The 24079-nt window shown below is 41.8% G+C and overlaps 1 protein-coding gene across 10 annotated transcripts in view; it reads right to left on the reverse strand.

Moving 5' to 3' along the window:
- rgs3a (regulator of G protein signaling 3a) overlaps positions 1 to 24079 on the reverse strand; it is a 146432-nt gene that overhangs the window by 32035 nt on the left and 90318 nt on the right. For 8 of the 10 annotated variants that reach the window (XM_034601884.1, XM_034601882.1, XM_034601881.1 and 5 more), the window contains one exon: positions 4125 to 5120. In XM_034601884.1, coding sequence (XP_034457775.1) covers positions 4125 to 5120 — 996 coding nt within the window. Of the gene's footprint in view, positions 1 to 4124; positions 5121 to 15825; positions 16091 to 18807; positions 19123 to 24079 lie in introns of those variants that run through there. The other 2 variants (XM_034601889.1, XM_034601890.1) reach the window with 2 other exon arrangements.

The raw sequence follows: 24079 nt of genomic DNA on the forward strand, positions 1-24079 counted from the left end.
GTGTTGAATTTTGTTCAAACTAAACAAGAGATTTCATCAATTTCAAAAAATCGTGACTAATTAATTTTTTTTATACTTTTAAATCTAGATTGTATTGTTAAAAAGAAGAGATGGTGAATGAGGCAAACACGACAAAGGATAGAAGCAGATGTTTCTAACTGTCGGCCACACGTACAACGTCCTTCACCTTCACAATCCTCTTGCGACGAGAGAGAATCACAAGACGGTTCTATAACACTGGTCTCCTGACTGGAAACACAGCAGAACCATTATACAACCATTATGAACCATGCTGTCTGTGTCCATTCCTACATGCCAACTCAATTTTTCTGTGTGTGTTCCTGTGCACGCGTAACACAACACCTGTTTTCCACTTTGAATGCATGTGGGCCTATTTGTGTTTTGAACTCTGCACCCCTGTGTATCCTCGACACAATGCAGGAATGTAAGCCATCGCACCACCATCAGTAAACATGTGAAAATGTTTCCTCCCAAACTCCTTGAAAGACGGACGATATTTATCCTGATTTCAAACAAACATTCAGAGCCCGTAAACAAAATGTTTAGCCTGTTGGATCTGTTGCAGCGACGCCTCTTCTCAAACTGAAACTAAAACTTTAGACAATGTGTCTGGAATAAGATGTGAGAAGAAAAACACAACACGAGAGATGTCTGATTGGAAGAAAATGCAAATGATTATTCTTTTGGCGGGCCTGTCACATCGTGTCTCTGAAGTCTCACTGTGGCATTCAAGCATTCTTCTACATTTCTGTTTTAGTTGTTTAATTGTGGTATTATGGTTACGTGCAAATGGTAGCAAATTATGTCAGTGCAGGTGAGGGTTTGTGTAGGCTCTCTATTTGATTGGCAGGCCAAATGCTGTCCCTTATCCAATCTGACTAAAAGAAAGATGATGAAAGATGAAAAATAAAAGTTGATAGATAAACAAATGGGTTTTCCTGTCCCATAGGCTCAATATCCATGTGGAGCACGGATTTGACCTATTTTCAAAGCTACTTTTGTTGTCAATGTATTGTTTGTACACCTGCAAACTGAATTCTGATGACAAATACCATACAGTCTTGAACAATATAGACATGTTTTAATATGTATTTATGTTTACTAATGATTTTTCACCCATTAGTAGCAGGAAAAACAACTTTCTTTAAAGTGGCTGTCAAGGAAAGAAACAAAAAAAAACAACAACTCTTGGCCCTTGCTCTCTGCTTGTCCCTGGTTCTCCATGCATTGATAACAGGCCACTAAAGACATCAAGTGAGAGGAAAAGATGCAGAACGGAAAGAAACGCCAGACCAGTGCTGGGGTTCGTTAAAGGGCAAGTAAACACTGGCTGGCAAGGGAAGAGAGAAATGTCAGACAGTGTGTCTGTGTGCGTGTGTGTGTGCATTGGTTTTCACATTCTCAGATCCCAAGTTATTGAAATGCTCATAATGAACGGATGTGCAAACAAGTATCACTAACGTCTTAAAACTGCATTCAGTCAGTCACTGCATCTAAATAATGAAAAACAAACTTTTAAAGCAAAACACCTTTGCTTTATTCTTAATGTTGGCTCCCTCTGCATTGTCTCTGCACCTGACATGTGACTGTGAAACCAGCATGGAAGCTGAGGCTCTCTTCATATTGTTGATACTAAATTGTATTTCAACAGGATAATATATGACGAATTAAGAATTATTTGAAATGTTATTACTAACTGGAATTTAGCCTGTGGTTTCCATCGTTTAAATAATAACTAATTCATTTGCACACGTCTGATATGTAAGAGTTGAAAATAACCAGATTTCTGCCCACTACGTCACTGCAGTGCGGAAAATGAGCGATACAACAAGCTGTGAAAACATTTGACGGTCTTATGAAATAAAGGCGGTGTATTCTCGTGAATCTGTGTAACCAGACTTAAGAAGAACCATGAAGTTCTCTTGGTCAGAGACTGGACAGATGGACAGACGGACACACACACACACACACACACACACACACACACACACACACACACACACACACACACACACACACACACACACACACACACACACACACACTCTACCTAGAGATGTCACAAGATTTATGAATGAGGGGGAGATGGCAGATCATTTTAAATAATGGAAACTCCAGTCTCAAAGGAACAGTGTCCATGACGCCAATAGGTAGTAAAATTACCCTTGAATCTGCCAAGACCAATAGGCTCCAGCCCTGTCTGCCGCATTCCTCCCCTGCACCGCTCACACACACTGCCATTTAAGGCTGCCGAGTGTGCTGACAGACTTGAGAAGGCCGAGGAAGATAAAGAGGGGAAGTGCCTCTGATATTCTACACTGATAAAGCACTTGTTTACCTCTGTCATTTGTCTGTCGTTAAGTCTGTGGGGTGCCTCTGGAGCTTTGATATCGCTCTGTCTTCTTTTCCCCTACACTTTTCTTCCCATTGGCCTGTTCTCCTCTTCTTTTCTAAAAAGAAGTCTTTAGTTTTGCAGGTGTTCAGGTCAAACTACTATAAATAGCGCACTTGGGGGAAAAAAATCGCTGCAGAGATGACGATTTGTCTGCATTCCAGCTCATGTGCAATAATTCTACAGAAATTATAAAGCATAATATGTCATGTTTAACAGGAAAACAAGCCCCACAGAGGGTTCTCAGTTTCATCACTTCATCTCGGCCAAAGTGAAGAGAGAAGAAATGACGCACACTCATTTCAAGCTGCTGCTCTTGCATGACGTGACGCATGCTTCCCTCTGTTGGACAACTGCAACAACTGCTGCCTGCACTAAAACCAATGGCACACTCTGCACAGATCCCTCCATCGTCCAGTAGTAAATATTTGTTTATTTAAAGCACATCTCTTTTACTTGTGACTTATCGATATGTTCACTACGGTTTCTCACAAAAGCTGACACTTATTTCCTGAAAACAGTGTTGCATTTTCTCACCATAGAATATTCCATACCGACTAAGTGAAGCAAAGGAAAATGTTAAATGGTAAAAAATGTTGGGAATACGCAGTTATAAACTTTGCTACGGATGCTAATGTATTCCACATAATGGTATGAGAGTGCATGAAACTAAAATGAAATACAGTCGTTTTTCATGAATTATTTAGTAAGTGGCTTTTTGTATAATGCCACTGTTCTCTCTATGTAAATGTGTTTTGCAGTTTGTGTGAAACCAGGCATAAATTCTTTATATAACGAGTTGAATGCTGTTATTGTCTATATTTTCATATTATGTCGTGTTTTTGCAGTGAGTTGTTCATTGTGTTAGAGTGAAGGAGAATGTGTGCACCTCATTCCATGATGTGACCAACTAAACAGTGAATGCATGTACAGTTTCTACAGGGGAATAGTGGAAGTATAGTATTATTTGTAATGTATTTCTGCTTTCTGTTCAGCAGGGAGCTTATTTAAATGCAAATGAGGCTGAGTGCCATTTTATGTGCAGTTAATATTTTAACAATATTTAACTGCATACAGTGACTTGAATGCTACTTTCTAATGCTACTTGCAAAACAATTCTGTTGTGCAAGTCGTCAATATGTCTTGTGCTGTAGAAAATATTCTACTGAATCCAAGCACAAGATTGTACCGGTATTAGTTGCAATGCACGGCCAGAATGTCGACTGCACATTTACTGTGTGTGTATGTTTCTATTGTTGGTTACGTTAGAAAGAACATTCTTGTTAGATTTATTTTGTTGAACACTCAGATTGTGTCTTGATTCTTGTGCACTTGCTCTATTCTACCACTTGATGTCGCTCTTTTTTACAGAAACAAGTGAACTGAAACTTAGGGCTGAACTGTTAAATCATTAACGCACTACTTATGCAATAGTTAGCAGAGACACAGTGTAGATATAGAGCTATATGTGACATTTAAGAAAGTATCTGTATGTATGTGTAAAGAAAAACTGAAGTAATCTGAATGACCATACATTAATGTGTGTTTGTGTTTTATTTAAGGTGCTTTAAACTTCTTAGAACCTATTACAAGTACTGGAAATGTGCTATAACCATGGCAGCAGCTGCATTTTACTACAGTTCTGAATTTGTGTAATTGTATTTCACTGTGTTTCAGTACAAACTGTAATATTAAGTGTGAAGCTGCTTACCTTCCTCCCGGAGAACAGCATACACAGCTGATGCATTGAGCCTCCATTCTTGGTCAGCTCTTTCTTCAGGGTTTTGGGCGATGGCAGCGTCCAGCCGCCCTTGTGGTGCACTCCCCCGGCCTCTAGGCAGTTGATGGCGTTGTCGGAGGTGAAACAGGACGCGCGGGGATCTTGCAGGAGGCTCCCCTCACTGTGGGTGCGCCTGCGGAGGGAGTTCTGCACGCTGAGCCCCCCTCCTCCGTGTTTCTCACAGGTGGCCCCCTCCACCATGCTGCGGCGCTTGCTGTCGCTCCTCTGCAGGTAGGCGTCGTCGCTGTCGTCTTCGTCGTCCTCCTCTTCAGACTCCTCATCCTCATCATCATCTTCGTCGTACTCTTCTTCATCGGTGTTGGGTGAGGAGAGGGCATCGGCGCTGAAGGAGCGATCAAGGCGCAGCTCGGGGATGACAAATGAAGATGAGGAGGAGGAGGGGGGAGCGTTGGTGTCGGGAGGCTCCGAGGCGTTGTCCTCATCAGTGTTGGACACTAACAGGTTGAGGTTGACCTCCTCTTCATTCATCTCTCCCTCCTCCTCCCCTCTATAATCTTTCTCTTCCCCCTCACTTACAACACTCCTTCTGCTGGCCCCATCTTCTTCCTCCTCCTCTTCCTCTTTCATGTGCCCCCCATTCTTCATCAGTCTCCAGAACTCCATCTCATTTCCCTCTATGCTCTTGCAATCTTCACCCTCGGTGGAAGGTGGTGGTGTGGGAGGCACCTTGTGTCGCTCCTCGGATCCCACCAGACCACCAAGGGGCATGTAGATCTCATCCAGAGGGGTGAGCTGCTCGGAGGGGTGAGGGCTCCCCAGGGTCCGGGGCTCCGAGGGGCTCGAAGGATAGAGACTGCTCTCGTCGCCCTCTGAGCTGCGGGTGGGCAGGTGGAGGCACACACCTCCTCGATCTCCTCCTACTCCGCCCAGTTCACATGAAGGGTCATCCACCTTAGGCTCCAACATCTGCAGAAGGGGACAGAGAAAGAAAAGATGGAAGGAAAGTTAGTCACATCTGTTTGTTACAAGGTCTGTACACACAAATCAGACAAATTCAACGCAGCATGATGGAGATTTGCTCCCATGAACAAATCCATTTATCACATCTGGTTGGCATGCTACAAGCTGGTGGGACTAAATGGAATGGCCACAGAAGTCTGTGATTTGAATCTGTATCTGCCCAAAAGAAGGAATACTTACTTAAACCTAACAGGTCATAGTGCAAGCTTAAACAGGAGACAACATGCCTGGGGCCCTGAGTTGAGAAGGGGGCCCCTGAGAAGAGCTCATCACATTAGTCCACAACAACTGTTTTGTGAGAACTCCCTTAAATTCTATGATTTGCAATGTGCAGGACTGCAATGACACCAGGGTCAGAAACTCCATATGGGGCCTTACTTGTAATTTTTGATGTTTGGTTTGATATAGGTTCCCTTTTTTCTGAGGCCCTTGAAACTTTCCCGACCAGGAATATCAACAAACACAGAGCACATTGTGAACACTGTTAAACTAGTTGAATGACGGCATAAAAAGTGACGACACATCTTGCGTGCCCGATGCTAATGTTGGCTAATCTTAATTCTAATTCCATCAGACTGACAAAAGGCTGATCTGCCAGAGAGCAGATTGTAATATCCGTGCCAGTGAGTTCATATTGTGATACACTGCTGTTTCTCTCACCCATGCTGCTACTGTACTACACCAGAGCTTGCTGCAATGATTCAGTCAAACTAAGCTGCAACTGAGCCCTCAGGGACTGCGGATTAAACAAAACAGTGTTAGCACCAGTAATATTTATCTGCCTCCTCTCTGACATGTTTCTATCATTTCAACTTTGTTTTTCACCCAAAATGACTGCACACATGCTCTCCACTGCCCCATAATGGAGCCCTCAGTAGGTGGACCATTACCAATGCATTCTGAGTGGGCCAGCGTCACTCAGTCCCACAGAATTTCAAATTCGATAGGATCATCAGAAGTTGGGAACGATGCTGAATATGTTTATAAAGCTATGCACAAAACCTTTTTAATCAAAGCCATACGTGTTTGAACATTTAGGGAGGACACTAGATTTCCAGAGGTATCTTTAAGTTTATAAATTGCCATACTATAAAACATGTTAATTTTGGCCCTGGTATATTTTGACAAAAGGGCAAGGTAACTTATTAACGTGTGCTCAACAAAATGCTGCAGCCACTCAGAGCTACTCTGCGCTCCAGTAAACAGCTCACAGCAGAAACCAGGAAGAAATCCAGACGCCTGAAGGCATTTATCAATACTTTAAACAGAGATGATGCACTGGTTCAAGAAGACAAAGACTGTGTTCACACGATTCACTCAGTCAAGTCAATGTAGAATTAAAAGTAACTCAAAGAGGACGAAGGAGATTTGGTACGAACACAAAGGATTAAGGAATAAAATTTGAGAGGAGAGAAAGTGACTCATAGTTTTCCTTTACTTTTCTATCTTTCACCTCCTCCAACTCAAAATGTCTCACACCGTGTTAAGCATTAAGGTGACTCTATATTTAGTTAGGCTAATGTGTGTTAATGGATACACATGAATATATAGAGCAAACGAAAATAAACCATGATGCTACAAATATCCTGTTGTACAACACACTCCTGACTTGTTAAGTCACGAGTCGTCGGCTCAGTCAACAAAATGAATCGTACCTTCTCTCAGACTGCAGCGAGTCGAGTGAAGGGTTTCATTGTGCTGGTCGAGTTAACCCATGATGACGAGCTGCAGTCACAAGACATCCTCGCTCTAATTGGGGATAATGCCGCCTCCTCTCAGACAGCTCTCATGATATTCCACAAGCTGTTTGTGTGCTTCTGCAGCTCAAATCGGTTTCCCCAGATACCGCTGCCCCGCTCGCCCCCTGCCTTTTCAACTTTTGACCTGTTTTCATAAACTCAGGGAGGAGCTTTTTTGGGGGGATTTTGATTCAGGATGAACTCAGATACAGATTCTGAATTCAATATCAAAGTAAAGTTCTCTGTGTCACACGCTGAAATATAACTGCTTTTATTTTCTGCCAACACGTTATCAAAGTGAAAGGAGAAGTGGTTATTTGCATACTAAGTGGTGTGAGGTATGATTTGCCTCAGCTGCATGTATGCACAATCTGATCATGGTATTTCTGGATACAGGAATGGGACGTGGAGGTCTGAAATTGGGGTCACTGTGACTCCAGCAACAATATGACCTCATAGTTCTGTAATGTGAGCCGTGGAGAACTTGCAGGCTCCGGTCTGTGTGTGTTCACGATCACTTACTGAAACTATCTGCACATCTGACATTTAAAAAACAAAAAAAATCCACAATATATGATATTGCAAAACAAATAATGCCCTGCGTGTTCTCCAAAAGCTGAGCGTCAATTCTGTTTATAATGGATTTGTGTGTATTTTTTAAATGTTTATTTGTATAGGGATGGATAAAGCATCTCCACCCTGAAATCAGTTTTTTAGGGGACAAGTTAAGTCTTAGATTCTTACCAATATTCTAGGTATACTTCAGAAATACCTAGAGATTAAATATTTCAAAACCAAATTAAACAGCAATAAAGTGCTACTCTACCAATACTGTGCCTTGTTGTGCACCATCACAGAGTCAATTTAATATTCATATCACAAAAACATAACAAAGATTATATAATTCTTCTGACAAAACGGTCCACATTGTTTAATAAGGTGAAGATTTACCTTAAAAAACAATTGTTTTATTATCCACAGCTCTTTGGATCAAGTAGGCCTGTGTGAATATATACACTGACAAATGAAACTGTTGGAAAAGAAAAATATAACCCAGCACCCTTCAAGTAGATTTGTTATTAGCAATAATTGTGTACTGTAGTAGATTTACTACATGTGAAGAAGAAGCAGCATGAGAAAAGGGAACCTGTGTGTTAATAAGTGCCAAACTACTAGTGAATTAGTTACGAGCAAGACCTCACCATAGAATGAGGTATGAGTCAGAAAGACTTCATTTAAAGTTACAGGGATATTCTATTAGTAGGTCAAGTAAGTAAAATTAGTACAATTAAAACAACTGTAGTTGTGTGTTTTGTTACATATGAACAAACCATATTTATTAGTGGTATTAAGGGAGAAAGACAAATCCTGTGGTACTTCCTAATAAGGCCCGAACTCAGCAAAGATTGCAATTCATATACGACAACTTCAGTACTAAGTATTAAAAGGAACTAATGACAAATTCTTTGTTAATGACTTAGTGGTTTGAATATGACCATGCAGAATACAAAGGTGCTTTATAATGACTCATAGAGACAATATTTGACTAATATGTATGCTATTAAGCAATCAGTTAATGGATTATAAGTGAACCTGTTACTGAATTTGAATATTTATGGGTTTTGTTTTCCATTGAGATCAAAATGCAAAAGTTGCACCAGACAACTATGGTGGCCGGGCCGCAGATAAGCAGCAGATGTGGATGGAAGATGAATTCAAACGTTCAAACAGAAAACTAGTAATTTCAAACCCCCACCCCAAGAGCAGTCAGTCATGAAAGTGGTCGGGACCCTCTCACCTACTCGCCGACTTCTCTTTATTCTAGCAACAGATCTCTCAGAGTATCCCTACCCGATGTTTAACAGACCTTTTCCTTTGTCTGTTTGTTTGGGTGGTGTCTGTTTCACTTACTATTTCCAAGTGCGGCTGCAGCATAGTCACGAGAACAGTGACTATAAATATAAACTTGACTTGTCTTGAACGCCAGCCACCCCCAAGGTGATTCCAGACTTCTCATTTTCCCTCCTAACTACCTCTTAACCTCGCTGTGATCTTATCTTAATGCTTCACAGTGGTGTTACAACCAAGACATCAAGGCTTCTACTGATTATGTGAGGTGTATTTTTAGAGTGAAATGGACGGTAATAAAATTTTCCTTGGGGTGGGAGTATAAGTAAAACCTCTGCCTTCATTCTGTTCCATCTGTTTCTTGTTCTTTCTTTGGGCATGTTGGTCCAAATCAGAAAAACGGAGACAGGAATCCAAAGCTTTGGTCGTTTCATCAGGTATGTCATAGTTTGGACATTTTTGAAAACATAATGGGATAAACATGAATTGTTCTGAATCTATCCATCACACATTTAGGGAGTGTCTCAATTCAGGGGTGGCCTCCTTCAAAGGCTGCATGATGTCCTTCCATGCCCAAGAAACAAAGTCTCCAACTGGTGGATCCTTCTCTGGCCAACTGATCCCAGGATTCATTGCGGAAATGGCGTCAGCGAGCGACAAGATGTCCAACGCTTAAGTGTCACGTTGCAAATCAACCGAACACTTAACAATACACATGTTAGACCTGTCCTGTCACATTCACTTCAACTTTCTAACACTTCCTACAGTCGACAAACACACAAACACACACTCACACACACCAGCAGCTTCACATTAACCCTGTTCTTCTTTGATGCCAGTTTTCACATCTCAATTAAAGATGAAAATAAATAAAAGCATATAAATAAATGCACTAATCTTCAAAGCTTTGTCAAGCTAGGACAATTAGAATTTTGCCTAAACCCGCTAACCTTCTCTCTTCAATGAGCCTGCTTCAAAAGACGAACCAAAAGACACAAGCTAATGGGCGACAAGACCTTGCGCAGCATCCTTTTTCCCCCCTTGCTCTTGGATTTGCTGTATATGCAGGTAGAACACACATGAACTCAGTAGTCATTCAACAGAATAAAATCCCTGGCGATGCCTGAATTAAGCGAGGAAACAAAACCAGCACTAAAAGGCAGAGAGAGCAGGATGAGGTAAGAGAGTAAATAGATGGAGGACACAATGTGGACAAGACAAGCAGAAGGGAGGAGGGGAGTGGGTGATAGATAATGAGTCAGTGAAAGAGGGCAGAGAGAGGGAAATAAAGCAGGAGGGAAGAGGAGAGGACTTGAGAGCAAGTCTTGGAAATGTCTGTGTTGGTTTTTAAAGTAGATGGACCATTAACACCATTAGGTCTCGCACATGACCTAACTAGCTAATGATGAACTTTTCTGAGTCGTGAGGATATGAATTTACAAATGCAATCTTAAAAGTGGAAGTGTTTGGTTAGTTTTCATGGTCCAGGAAAAAACAGGGAACTAGGATTTAGCTCACAGAGAAGACATGATTTATTGTCTTGGCTGCCCCCCCCCCCATGGGCTAAAACTATGCTTCATCATGTTTGAAATCAAGCCTGTGCCTTACGTTCAAGGCCGGGAGGCAGCCATACGGGCGGCTTACATTTTTTTCCCATGAGTTAGTGAGCTCCAGTCAATTTCACTTTAGCTCATTTTACACATTGTATAAAAGTCTTAATGTGCAATGTGCCGAAAACAGAGGAACTCAATTGTACATCATTGCTCATGTGTAATAGAAGCATAATGTCTAAAAATAGAAAAAAGAGCATGCCGCTGTTCCGAGAGATAAACGACATGCATGTCATTGACCATCCTGCTTTGCCACGTAGATCTCTCCACACTTAAATGCTCGCAGCATGATAAATCCCTCTGATGTAGGTTGCTAAAGGCTTTTATTCATACATCACGCTCTGGTCAGTTATTACACGTGTTGCTGAAGATCAAAAGGAGCATTTCAGATGCCCTCTTTCATAAATATCAAGCTGTTCAAAAGGCTACTCGTCGTATTCATGTCAGTTAAGAGCCAGGGAACTTAAGGAGCCGGAGGCTGCAAATAAGCAAATGGCGAGGATTATCACATTTCCTATATTTCGGTGGAATTCCAGCTGTGCTTCTGTCCCACAGGAGAGAAAAATAACTAAAATGTCCAATGGAAGGAAAATCTGTGAAAAAAGGCCTAGGGGCTCAGAAACATAATCATACATGCTTGACGGACTCTGGAGTCCCAAAATAGGAGGATTTTTAAAGCCAAACTGGGGCATGGAGGGAAGCGACCCTTGGCCTTATTTCCTGCATTCAGTGAATAGTTTAATGTGGAAACATACAGTTCAGAAGCTGTACTCACATATGCATTATTATAAAGTATGTCACCATTTGAATTTCAATATATTATACAATTAAACCTTAAAGGGTGTGGATCTGTTTACAAGCAGCCACCACTGATATAATGAATAATGTAGAGGCAAAATGATTATCTTGCACATGCATTCATATGCAACTGGTGTGTACAAAAACATACCCCCCCCCCCCCCCCCCCTGTTTAACAGTTAATAAAGGAAGTAACACCTCCTCATGGCACCTGCTAAATAACTGGTGACTCATGCAGGGTGTTGCCAACTGAGTGCAACAGAAACAATGAGGGGATCAGGTGAGAAAAGTGAAACCCTCCATAGTGTTATTTCTAAAATACACCCCTAGAAAAATTAATGCTGAGAAATAATGACCTCACTTTGCAAAAACTAATGATATTCTGATAGTCTAAATCGCTCAAGGTTGAAATCTCCGAAATGAAAGGCAAGAACACACACACACACACACACACACACACACACACACACACACACACACACACACACACACACACACAGTCACATACACACACACACACACACAGTCACCCAGAGACAACCATGTGAACTCTGTCCCACGGTTACCATGGAAATGAGAGCCCCATCCCAGGGGAGCAGCTGTGCTGCGTGTTCTCCAAAAGCTGAAGATGCACCCTATGAACTCTGTCATCTTAGTTTCCCCAAACCCCTCCCTCGCCTCTCAATTTCAAGGTGCCATCTTTCATCTTTATCTCCTTCCTTCCCTTTCCACCTTTCCAATTTCTCCATTTAATTTCCTGTGTCCTAGTTGATAATAAGTAAGACATTACATTAAAGAGCATCAAAGCCTCCCTCTCCTTCACTCTATACTCTAATATTAATGGTTATTGTGTCCACCACCAGGCCACTTGCCAAATCTACCCTCAACCCCATTAAATCCAGCTCAACTCAATTAATATTCCTGTTTAATTTGGTATATTTTGTTGGACCAAGGATTTTCTTGTCTTCCTCTGTGCCTCTCTTTTCTTCCCAGTACTCCGTGTTGGGGCTATAAGATGGCTGGCAGGATGTCCAAGTGATGTACCCAATCAGTCTGTATTAACCTTGTTATTCAGTCTCCTTTACGCACCGACTTATCCCATTGATTTCCTAAAAGAACATGTGAGGTCAGATAAGTCTCAGCACTACTTCCTGTTAACATGGCCCCATGGGAAAACATGGTCAGAGCAAAGAGACAGAAACAAAGTTTATCAAACTTGTTGTCCTTTTATTTAAATGAGTATTCTCACCTCCTGAGTTTCACATTAAAATAACCACTTTGGGTTAAAACGTACTTAAAACCCTGTATCTGCTTTTGTCTGTATGTTTTCCCATTTCTCCTAATTTGCAATAGATAATTTCCTACACGAAGCAGACGATCTGATCCCTCAACAGCTTCCCAATAAGAAACACTGCTCCAGGTGTTTTTATGAAAAGCAGGAATCTAGATTTTCTTGTTCATTTTCCCAAACTTTAAATTGTGTGATGAAATTAATGGTAGATTTTGCAATAAAATGTGTCAGCAACAATTTTTTTTTACAATAAAAATCTGCGATTAAACATTTAAAAAGTGTACTACATACTAAATCTTCCTTAACTTAAAGTGCATTATCAAGACAAATGCCCTCTAAATCTCTTAAGTGTTCATTATGCAGCCATATCACGATTAAGTGTTGTTTTTAGTCCAGGCCTCTCTCTGTGGAGTTTGTATGTTCTCCATGGTCTGAGTGGGTTTTTACCTCAGGGGCGATCCATAAATGATAAACAGGATAACTGAGGGAATGGAAAAACATCATTGAATCATTATTATTGACAGGCATGTGTGAACAGCATTTGTATGAGCTCATCATATGTTTTGTATTTAGGGCAACACTTATTCTGTCGTCAGATATAATTGTCCATGGAGAGAAAGTACAATATTTGCCTGTAATGTCGACCATTACGGAGGCAACACTGTATTTATCTCAAATTAAAAACATATTTTACATTGCATTATGTAACCCTCAGACAAACAAATTTCATTAAAATAGGAGCTAAAAAAGAGGGAATAGGAAAATACAACTCAATATCTAAAAATAAAGAGGAAGAAGGATACAGAAGGTAAACAGAATACAAGTCCTTGGTCTGAAAATGAATTTATAACCTAGGTACAATAAATAAATAGAAGGCCTTAAACTAAAATCAATAACCAGGGTTTCTTGCATATGTCTGTGTAAAACTGTTACTCTAAACTTGCTTGGGGATGTGATTGTTATCTGACTCAGCAGTAACAGCTAATTTGTTTTCTTGAGCAGTTTTAAACCACATTATTATCCACTAACTTAAATAATTTACGACAACCAGTGGGACAGTTTATTTCCTGCATTCCTGCAATCACAGGTCATACATAAAAAAAACCTCAAACATGTTTTGTCTACAGCCAACGTGTATAACTTGATATGATAATGACCCTGATATGTCATAATATTATTAAAGTGCTATTAGAGTGTCTGGTCCATCTTAATATATATTAGCCACAGTTTGACATGTATTGTCCAGAACAATCTGCAGTTTGATGATTTAAGGGCTTTTATTGCTTTGTGTAATACCAATATCTTGTTAAGGGGCCGCAACATATAGACGATCAATCTCTGATCGGCCTCATCATATGCACCGCTACGCACCAGCCTCTGTTGCCCTCAATTTCACTGAGGGAAGAGTGATGACACGGTAATAGTCATTTATCTGTCGGACCCCTCCATTGTTATGAGGCCGAATGAGAAAGCGGGTCCATAAATCTAAGAAAAGAACAAGACGAGGTGTCAGGTGAACACTGGGAGCAGAAAGGTGCATCTTTTAACCCCATCATGGAAACAATGGTTTGAAAAGAGAACTGAGGAGAGGGATAACAAGGTTTAGATAGAAAGTTTTTATTTAGGTGTAGATGCAAGTTTTTCACTCACCATTATTAAAGTGTATGAAATCAGTTGCACATAACAATATTGCTTATCAGGGTTTTGGAGGTTCAGTATTTCTCAGGAAAACTTTGAAGACCTCGACTGCATTTTATCAGCTCATTAATATTTCAGCTTTAAACTGGGAGCTGGCGAAGGAACCGTCCAGTACGTATCTATGTTTGTGTTCATGCTCCGGCCCTCACATTTCAACCAAACTCAAATTTAAGAATGCCACGCCATGCTGCGACTCCCATAAGACTCCGGGACTATTGGAAGAATCAAAATGCACGATTCATTCGCTCAAACAAACCAAGGCAAAAACAAGCTAGAGAGAGAAAGCGAGGGAGGGAGGGAGAAAAGGAGAGAGAGGAGGGGTCACATCCAAAGATGCAAAGGCATTATTGATAGAAGCCGAGGGTAAAGAGAGAAAATGTCATTGACGTAACTTGCCCCGTGACGCCGGGCAGCTGAAGACAATGTGACCACTGAGAAAGGCTGGAAAAGGCCTTCATAGAAGGAGCGGAGAGGGATGTGTGTGTGTGTGTGTGTGTGGTAGTGGTGGAGGGGTTATTGGGTGCGGGTGCAAGTGCGTGTGCGTGTGCGTATGTGCGTATGTGCGCGTGCACGAGAGAAGATGCATCTATCTTTTGTTTGTTTTTTGTCTTTGGTCGTTGCGTGTGCATGCGAGTGTGAGAACAAGGGATTTTGATCTGTAGGACATTGTTTTTTCCCAGGTTATAGCAGGTTATAAATAAACGTCTCATTTGTTCAGGCTTGAGAGAATAGGAGGAGGAGAGGAGGAGGAGTTTTCTACCTTTATTCTTGTAAATGTGTAAAACTTCTGTCAGGATTCATTCAGACACAAGCGACCATTTGCACTTTCACTTTTTGTGTATCAACAGGCACCAACGCAGACTCCACAGCCCGGCATCTAACTCCCTCCTTTTAAGAAGAGGATAACCTCACTATTCCCTTAATGAGGCAAAAGAGAGAAGCAATTTTCCCCAGTGTGCGCCCTGTTGTGTTTTTTCCCCTCTGGTCCCTGTGCTTGGCTCTTACATGGTTTAGAGTATGTCTTCTTAATGGCCATCTCCCTAGTGTTCTTTTCTCCCCCCCCCCCTCAGTCTCCCTGTTCCTCCCCACTATACGACTCCCCTGACATGTGGATTGCTGAATAACGCCGCTGGCACGCAGCCTGAGCAGAAAACGGACAAAACAAAAGCACCGAGCGGAATGTAAACAATCAGTTCATCAATCAATATACTCTACAGAACCCTTGTTTTTTTGAGAGATTACAAGAGCAATCACATTAAAAGGAAGGATAACTGGATGGAGTTACAGTAGAGACAGAAAATAAAGTGGAAAGCAAGCTAACACAGAGAAAGATGTGGAAAAAGTTAAATGAATGAAAATAAAGCACGATACCAACCCCTCGTATCAGCGCCTGTCATAAAGATACCTAGTGACAAATAAGCCTTTATTGCTTTTTCCTATCATTCCTCTCATCTCTCCGTCTTCTTTCTATCCCCTCTCCGTGAGGACCAGACCCCTTCCTGTCTCCCAGCAGCACAACAATATCAACATCTCAAACTGGCTGAAAACATAAATACCCCTTCTCCTAAACCCAAAGTAAAGCAGCATAAAAAAATACATGATTACTCATAAAAACATGAAGTACTCTATAGATTAGAAATTCACTTAAGGTGTAGAACAACCCCTACCTGGCAAGAGGAAGCAGTTCCAGGTTACAATCCAGCAAAGGCAGATGAAGACACACCACACATCCCCATTCAAGTGGCCTACTTCCTCTGTCAAACTGGTGTGTGTTGGGCTGGTGTGTGTGTGTGTGAGTGTGTGTGAGTGTGTGTGTGTGATTCTGTCAGTATGGGCTAGGTCAACTGAAGAGTGCCGAGACGGAGCGAGGGAGGAGGAGAGAAAGAAAGGGGAAGAGAGCAAATGCCCATGAGGCTAAGAAGGTGGACTCCCAAGCTGCACAAACAAGTGAGGAGGAAGGAGGGAGAGGGCAGAAGGGAGAGAGAGAGAGAGAGAGAGAGAGAGAGAGAGAGAGAGAGAGAGAGAGAGAGAGAGAGAGAGAGAGGGAGGAGATAGAGATAATGACAAGAGACAAATGAGCAGCGAGAGCTCGGAGAGAAGCATATGTGTGCGTGTGCGTCCACCAAACATACTGATCTATACAATGTCCCCATGTGATTGCAGATGTGTGTCTGCAAATATCATCCTACATGTGTGTGTACACATATTCATCTGTGCCTTTCACGACAACCCCCCCCCCCCCCTCCATTTGTCCGCGAGAACATTAAGCACTGCAGCCAGGTCCCACAGGATGCACAAGGCACACAATGGACACATATCCATTGTAAACACACACGCACACCGAGAGCATGTACTTAGAACACACCTACATGTATCTGTCACACAACACAGCCACTGGTTAATAATATATGAAACAGGAACTTTGGCAGATTGTAAAAAGGTCCATGTTGTGTGGCTCAGATTTAAATCAAAACCTATAGATCTGATCTGTAAACCTAAACCAAGGACTTTGTGTATATAATTCTACACACAAAAGGAAGTCACATAAACCTTTGTATATTCCCCGGCTGTGATTGACCCGCAGCGATAATTTCATTAGTTCTTATTGTTACTGTCGAGCTCATAATAGGTATTATATAGAAATGTTTTCACTCTAAAGTTGCTCTGAGTCACAGCCTGCCACAATATCCTTGAAGTGGATGACATCAGTGCAGCATTTCTAATCAAGCAATGCCACAACCACGCAGAATCCAGGGAGGACTCGGTGAACCCTGCAAGTGAGCTGAGAATTGTTAGCCCGCTTTTCCTCTGAAGCCCGGCTATAATGGCGACTTCTGCCTGCAGCAGCATGTGCTTGATTGTTATTCCATAAAGGCAATTACGTTTTTCTGAGGTGGTCAAGTCGTAGACAACCAATAAAACTTCGAACCAACACATGGGACTGAGTGAAATCTACTGAGTCAATGCTTGGGATCACATGGCTGCTCCTTTCGTAATTCTGCCGCTTGAGCAGAGCAAAGTGTCAAGACAAGACACAGTAAGTGGGTTTCTTTCACCAAAACTGGAGTTAAGGAAATGTACATAAAAAAATACAGCTGGAAGAAAAAAGATTAATAAATAAATATAAATAGATAAGACAAATCTGACCAAGTATTCAGAGTCAACTTCAAACACAAAGGCACATTTTGGTTGGAAGAACTGAGGTTAAACCATAGATCGTATACAAAGATGGACGGCATGTCTCCACCCCTCCCACTATCCAGAAATGAAGCCAAAACATCCCAAATATGAACGCTGCCATTGAGCCTCGACCAATCATGATTCAGTCTCAGCTGTCAATCATGACGTTTCACCTCATTTTTATATATCAAATAAAAAAATTGAAACCAATATGAGTGTGATAAAAATTTACCTTAAAATGACAGAAACCATCTTTAAATTTATTTGACATGTAGTTTGTCTTTTTAGTCTGTTCCATCTCCCATCCACCAACATGAAGGTGTAGGAATTTATGACCTTTATTGCAGACAGCTGCGATTAAGATGCTTTGGCTTCCCTTTTGGGAAGCCGTCATGCCGTCGGCAACTTACAACTTTAACAGAAAAATAAAGGTCGCTACATGTGATACAAGCTTCCAAATTTATTAGAAGTCTTACACATAGAATCATAAATCATGTTTTCGTCATTGATTAACAAGTGGACCTGTTGTACGCTCTGCCTCTTCCACTCATTCACACACATTCGCTCTCTGTTCTCTCAAGAGCCTCTCGGTGCTACTCAGGAGAAAGGCTTTTGTATCTCTTGAGCGAGCAACATTTGACGTTGAGAGGGAGAAGACACACACACCTGCTGTCTCTCTCTGCGCGGCTCCTCGGGTCAACGACTACACATCACCGACAAAACCCCCAAGAGGTAAAACGTCTGACACAAACGCAATGGTTCCCCGAGCAGCAGACAACACTTCAATGCTAGTTACTTCAAAAACATGAACTTGAAGGAGACACACTGATGCACACTCAACAGCCAACAGTTGTAGAGCCCCTAGTAATAAATGTGAATCAATTCTATGTATAGCTGCAGAAAGCACAAGGCAGTAAAGGATGGTAGTGAAATCCCCTGCCTCGGGAACACTTAACCAAAGAATGAATCACACATGCGCTATTTGTACGATTTCTCCAGCACTCCTGTCTAAATGTGTGCCTTTACTTTAAAAAGAAAGTGTTAATGAGGAGGACAACTATCGAATAAACACTAAACTATAAAATCTTGAGAAAAGTGTAAGCCACAAATCACTAAACCTCCCCCACCAATATCAAAGAAAATAGTTCAAATGTTGAATTGAAAATCCCCAGTTACATAAATGTGAGTAACGTATAAATAGTTGTGACTTCACCTCCAGCAGCATTTGCAGGACGGTTGCGACTGCGGCATGCACACACACACACACACCAACTCAGACACACACCAACTCAGACACACAACCTGTACACGGGCAAATCCGGACACAGTTACACATTTAGATCATGTTTAAAAAAGCATAAAAAACACAATAATCCTAATCTCCACCACAGGGGCAGCAGAAGAAGTCTCCAAAAAGAGCTCCCAGTTTGACCTTCACCGCAGTAGTAGAGAAAGATAGTGTACATTACCTTAGACACAGGCATCTGGACGAGAAGTGTGTTTTCTCGAGTATGTGAAGTGGGTTATTGCTGGTGTGTGTGTGTGTGCGCGTCCCAGAGTGCAACAAAGAGTGGCACAGTTCCTCCACTCATACACACATACACATATAAAGAGCACGTGTGCAGCGTGAACAGATACAAGCTGCTAATCCAATGTGACCAAATGTGATAATTTTTTTCGTCCTCTCCCCTCTGTTCGTTTTTCAGGATGTGTTTTCTCCTCCTTGCTCTGTTTTCTTGTCTGTTGTTGTTGCTGCAGTCCCAGTTTGCTCCCCAAGCTTGATAATAACGTGCGTGCCTACGTGTGCGCGATAGACAGTGAGAGGGGGAGTGAGAGAGAGCAGGGGGGGTGGGGGGGTGTAAAAACGGGATTTGATGAAGGAGGGGGGGGATGAAAAATAAAGGACGACTGGAATCGGGGAGAGACGGAGGTGTGAGGGTGAAAGGGGGAATTGCAAAAATGTAAAATGTGTTAAAAACGTGGAGCGAGCGACGGTTATGAAAAGATCACACACAACTAACTCTCAGGAGAGCAAAGCCATCAGTGTCCTTCAGTCTCCCTCTCTCGCCATCGCTCCCTCTCTTTCTCCCTCTGCGTGCTATTTTTAGAAGTTGCTGTGTCGTAAATCAAAGTACTGAATCAAAACCTATCAAAGAGCAGGATGTAAAGGGCCATGTCTTTCACACCTTATAAAATACACACAGACAGACATGCGCACACACACACGCACGCACACTCACCCTGTCTGTTACAATGAGCATGTGTCTGCATCAGACCTGAAGGGAGCTATGTAAGCTATTCATGAGGCCTTATCTAATCATGTCATGTGCTAATATATAATGGGCTTTTTCAAATAGCTATTTTAAACATCGTCAATTGCCCCTCGCGCAGACCACTGTCTCCCACAGCGCCTCCAGCTGAAGGTATTCTCGGGGAAACATTTTCAATAAAGTAATAATTGACATTTAAAAAGTAGAATATCAACTAACGGTAAACTAGATTTTCCACTATCCACTTGTTTCATACGTTTTCTCGCACTTTGCTCTTGTTCGGCTCCCTCCTGTTAATTGGTAGCAGAATGTTTTCCACTTCTCCGTCTCACTGCTAATCATCGAGTACGCAATGATCATGTAGTAATGAAAAATGTACTTGTGCCACGTTATTTGCGATTATGCCGGCTCCGCTGCATGCTCAGTGGGGCAAACATCACTTTTCTGGGTAAAGAATGTACGTATATAAAATGGAGAGTGAATGGATTTCATGCTCTACTGTGCCTCCTTAGGACTGAGTCCACGAGGCTCTTATCCATACTCGCTGCTGCGCCGATGCATAATTGCCGTTATATAACACAGTTATGAATAGTTAAAGGTGAGCTAAAATAAAGCCAAACACCACTCCATCAAAGGGAAATCATTAATGTTTAAGGAGAAACAAGGGAATGAATTGTACAGTACAGGCCACAATGAATAACATCCCAGAGCTGTGTGAGTCAGCGTACATTCGTGTGTGTGTGTCTGACAGAGAGAGTACATAGTAGAGAGAAACAAAGACAGTGATAAGGGCAGAGAGAGAGAGAGAGAGAGAGAGAGAGAGAGAGAGAGAGAGAGAGAGAGAGAGAGAGAAGGTAAAAGTCTGAATATTTGCATTTGAAGGCTACAAAAAAGAATTCAAATGAACTCTTAGATAAAAGGTAAAGAAGAGAAAGTTAAGTCTGTTTCCACTGGTCAAAAAACCCACTAAAATCCACTAACTTGTGGATTTGTCTGCAATGGGAATGGATACAATCAACATTCATTCTCGGGACAAATGTCTCCGCAGTGAACTCTGGATTTTAAACAGCTCCAGCTCCGATCAGCAATGGAAACATGACACGCGCATGAACGTAGTTCCTCTCCTGCATGGAGCTTCCAGCAATTATGCCTAAATAGCAACAAACATTTGTGTTCTTATTGGTTTTGACATCTTGGGAATGACGTGCAGCAGTGACTTCTTTCATCGTATCGTGCAACATGCAACAATGACAGTGAGGTTTCAGATGTGATGGTTTCTGGCACTTCCCTGACGTCGATCATGACTCAACAAGGGGGAAAAAAACCGACAGGCAAACTCCTCTTTAAATAAGAAACCTTAATACTAAACTAAAGGAGGTATTAGGAGGAGGGTGGGAGAAGAGATTAGGGGAGAGAAGATGTGGGCTCTGGTTAAAAGGGAAAAAAATGATGAGTTGTGATCTTTTGTAACCTTTGTCTCAAAAGACAATCTCTTACGAGCCAACTTCTCTGCACCCATTAAATCCTTTTAGAAACATAAAACACATTTTCGTCATAACTCCCCTGTCATGGGACTGTTTTAAATGTTTCAGCATGGCTTCCACACATTGGCTCCATGAGAACCACTTCAAAATCTAAATATCACACTTCAAAAGGTAACGCATACCAAAAATGGCAAGCGAGTGGGCTGTTTGTGTGTGTGTGTGTGTGGCCATGTGCGTGCATGTGCACGCACGGGTGTGAGAGGAGAAGGGACGAGCAAAGACGTGACAAATGGAATCCATCCGTGTCTAATTAGAGACAATGAAGGGGAAAGTGTGTGTCTGTTGCAGAGAAGAGAAACGAGGCCAAGAGAAATGTTCATCACGCGCTTGTACAGATGTCGCCTGAATTATACTTTACAATTACATCCTTCACTTTGTCGACGCTGAGTCCAGTGGACACACGGAACAGTTTCACTCAGTTCTTTGTATCATTAACAGTGTAAATATTCGTATTCATTACGTCTATAATCCCCCAGTGAAGGTGAGATGACAGGTGTGTAGCAGCCTCATCTCTCTCTCATAGCCTCACTGGACCATCCAGTGAAAACAAAATGTCAAAAAATCCCCCAGCTTACAGCCTGCTAGCTTTCTCCTCACATTGTTCAGTCACTCAGTGTCGTCCTTCCTTCTCCTGCCAACCCCAGGCTCGGATCCCAACTACTGCATCTGCCACTGTCTCAACATGCTGTCCAACCCCGGGCGACCACTTTTAAAATGCTTCCTTTACTGTCGCTGCTGCCTTCCTAACAATTCCCTCTCTCTGCCAAAATGACCATGAGCTATGTTCGATCACTCTACATCGTTGTATATTGAATGTCTTGCTTTCATTATTTTGTTTTTACTGTAGATTGGCAGCTTGTACTCTGTTGCAAATAAAATGTGGGGAAATAAATAAATAAAAATATATCAGATGTCAATTGGACTCTGCAGCTCTCCTCAGCTTTGCAGAGCTTTGTATGGGGCTTCAGCTCATTGCTTGGTTTAATGTTTCAGTTCACTCTCACTGCTGTAAGCTACCTGCTAATCACCAAACACCAGACAGCTAAAAAGCCAGATATCACCCTCCATGTCTTTATTATATTTCACACAATTCCACTGACCAACAGGTGGCAGTAATAAATATGAGTGTAAACATGGCTGGATTTTAAATACTAGCAAATTCTCTAGGAGGAAGCAAATGATTAAACAAACAAAAAACAACACCATTAGTCAACGGTCATTAGTCCCCTCACAAAAACAGGTCAATCTCAGATAGGTGTACTAGTTTAACACCTACTCAGACTAAACATTCCCAAACTGGAGAAAATCAATAATCTTCAATATAACTGTGAGATTTCACGCAGGGAAAAAACATTTGCATGAAATTATTGAACATCGACTCAGAAAACTGCTAATTTATGAAGAGCTGAGACACAGTCCTGGGAAACAGAGGGTGGTGACACATCCTGACAAGAGGATGCTGTAAAGCAATCCTCAAATGAAAACCTTTAGAGTCAAAATGGAGGAAAATATTTATTTTTCTAATTTATTCTAAAATGAAGCTGAGCAATCAACTTCACGTCATTTTGTGTTGCTGCTTTAAATGCAGCGTGTCACAGTAGTGAGACACGCTGCTCCATAGATGCATATTCTCTGACACACTTCCTTTCTGTCCAGAGCTTCATGTATCATGGATGGAGAGCATGCCGCAGTGGAAGGACATGGACTAGTGGGGAAGACAGAGGAGAGGACAGAGCTTTCTTTCTTTCTTTCTTTCTTTCATTTCTTCATGAATAAACAGTTTGACACGTCGAGCGACAGAGTGGGACAGAGAGGGGGTGAGAGAGGGTCCTTGTCACACTGCGTCACTGCTCTCTCCAACATAAATGCTGTATTATAACCAGTTCGAACAGATTCTCATAAATGTGAAATGAGGCAGCCAGAGTAAGAGGACAGAGCGAGCTGCGACCAAAACCCCAACAGATACACTTTGTCCATTAGCAGCAGCCATCTTGTTTTCATTGCTCGTGTGAGCCTATTCTCTCGTGTGGGAAATGAATGCGATTTTACTGGCCACAGTTCTTCTGCCTCAAAGAGGGAGTGCCAGCATTGCTCATCAACTGTTAACTGTCCATGATAAAGTGTGGCTGTTGTTTTCAAAATGGTCAGTCCTGCATAAATTCCCATTTGAGGCTTTCTGCCCGTGTATGTGTGTGTGTGTGTGTGTGTGTGTGTGTGTGTGTGTGTGTGTGTGTGTGTGTGTGTGTGTGTGTGTGTGTGTGTGTGTGTGTGTGTGTGTGTGTGTGTGTGTGTGTGTGTGTGTGTGTGTGATGGAAGCCGAACAAATTTATTTTTCCAGCAGCTTAGTGGGTAATGCTGTCCAGACAAGAATGTGCCGGAAGCTTTGCAAGGAAGGAGACCTTTAATAGCTATTGAACACCAGACCACGAGGCTAAGTGTTTGTTGGTGAACGGAAATATGGAAACAAATAAAACTTAAAATCAAGTTTATATACTGGGAATGTTGGGGTCCTAATTTAGGATCTTAGGTCCTAATTGTGCGGTTGCTACCAGAATGTTTTTCTAACTTTCCTGCTTTTACTTTGAAGGCCAACCCAGCTGAAGGTATGGCCACAATGTCCTTCCCTTCCAATGAATTTGCCAAGCACGCAACCACTGACAAATTGTGATGCCACAGTTTGGCATTGTGTGATGTAAAATAAATGGAGTGATCACATTCTGCGTGGAATCGATGCCACGGTTTGTATTTGTAGTAGTTTAGGGTAATTTTGGAAAAGCTGACGCATTCAGCAATTTAAGTGGTCCAGATTTGTCACAAACAGATGATCTGCCTTTCTGAACAGGAGACACACTCTTAAACATTATAATACATTCATCTGAATTATTAGATTTGGGGTCAAATGTTTCTGAAACACCCAAAAACAAAAG

The sequence above is a fragment of the Hippoglossus hippoglossus genome, chromosome 12 (genome assembly GCF_009819705.1).
Source record: "Hippoglossus hippoglossus isolate fHipHip1 chromosome 12, fHipHip1.pri, whole genome shotgun sequence".
NCBI classification, from domain to species: domain Eukaryota; kingdom Metazoa; phylum Chordata; class Actinopteri; order Pleuronectiformes; family Pleuronectidae; genus Hippoglossus; species Hippoglossus hippoglossus.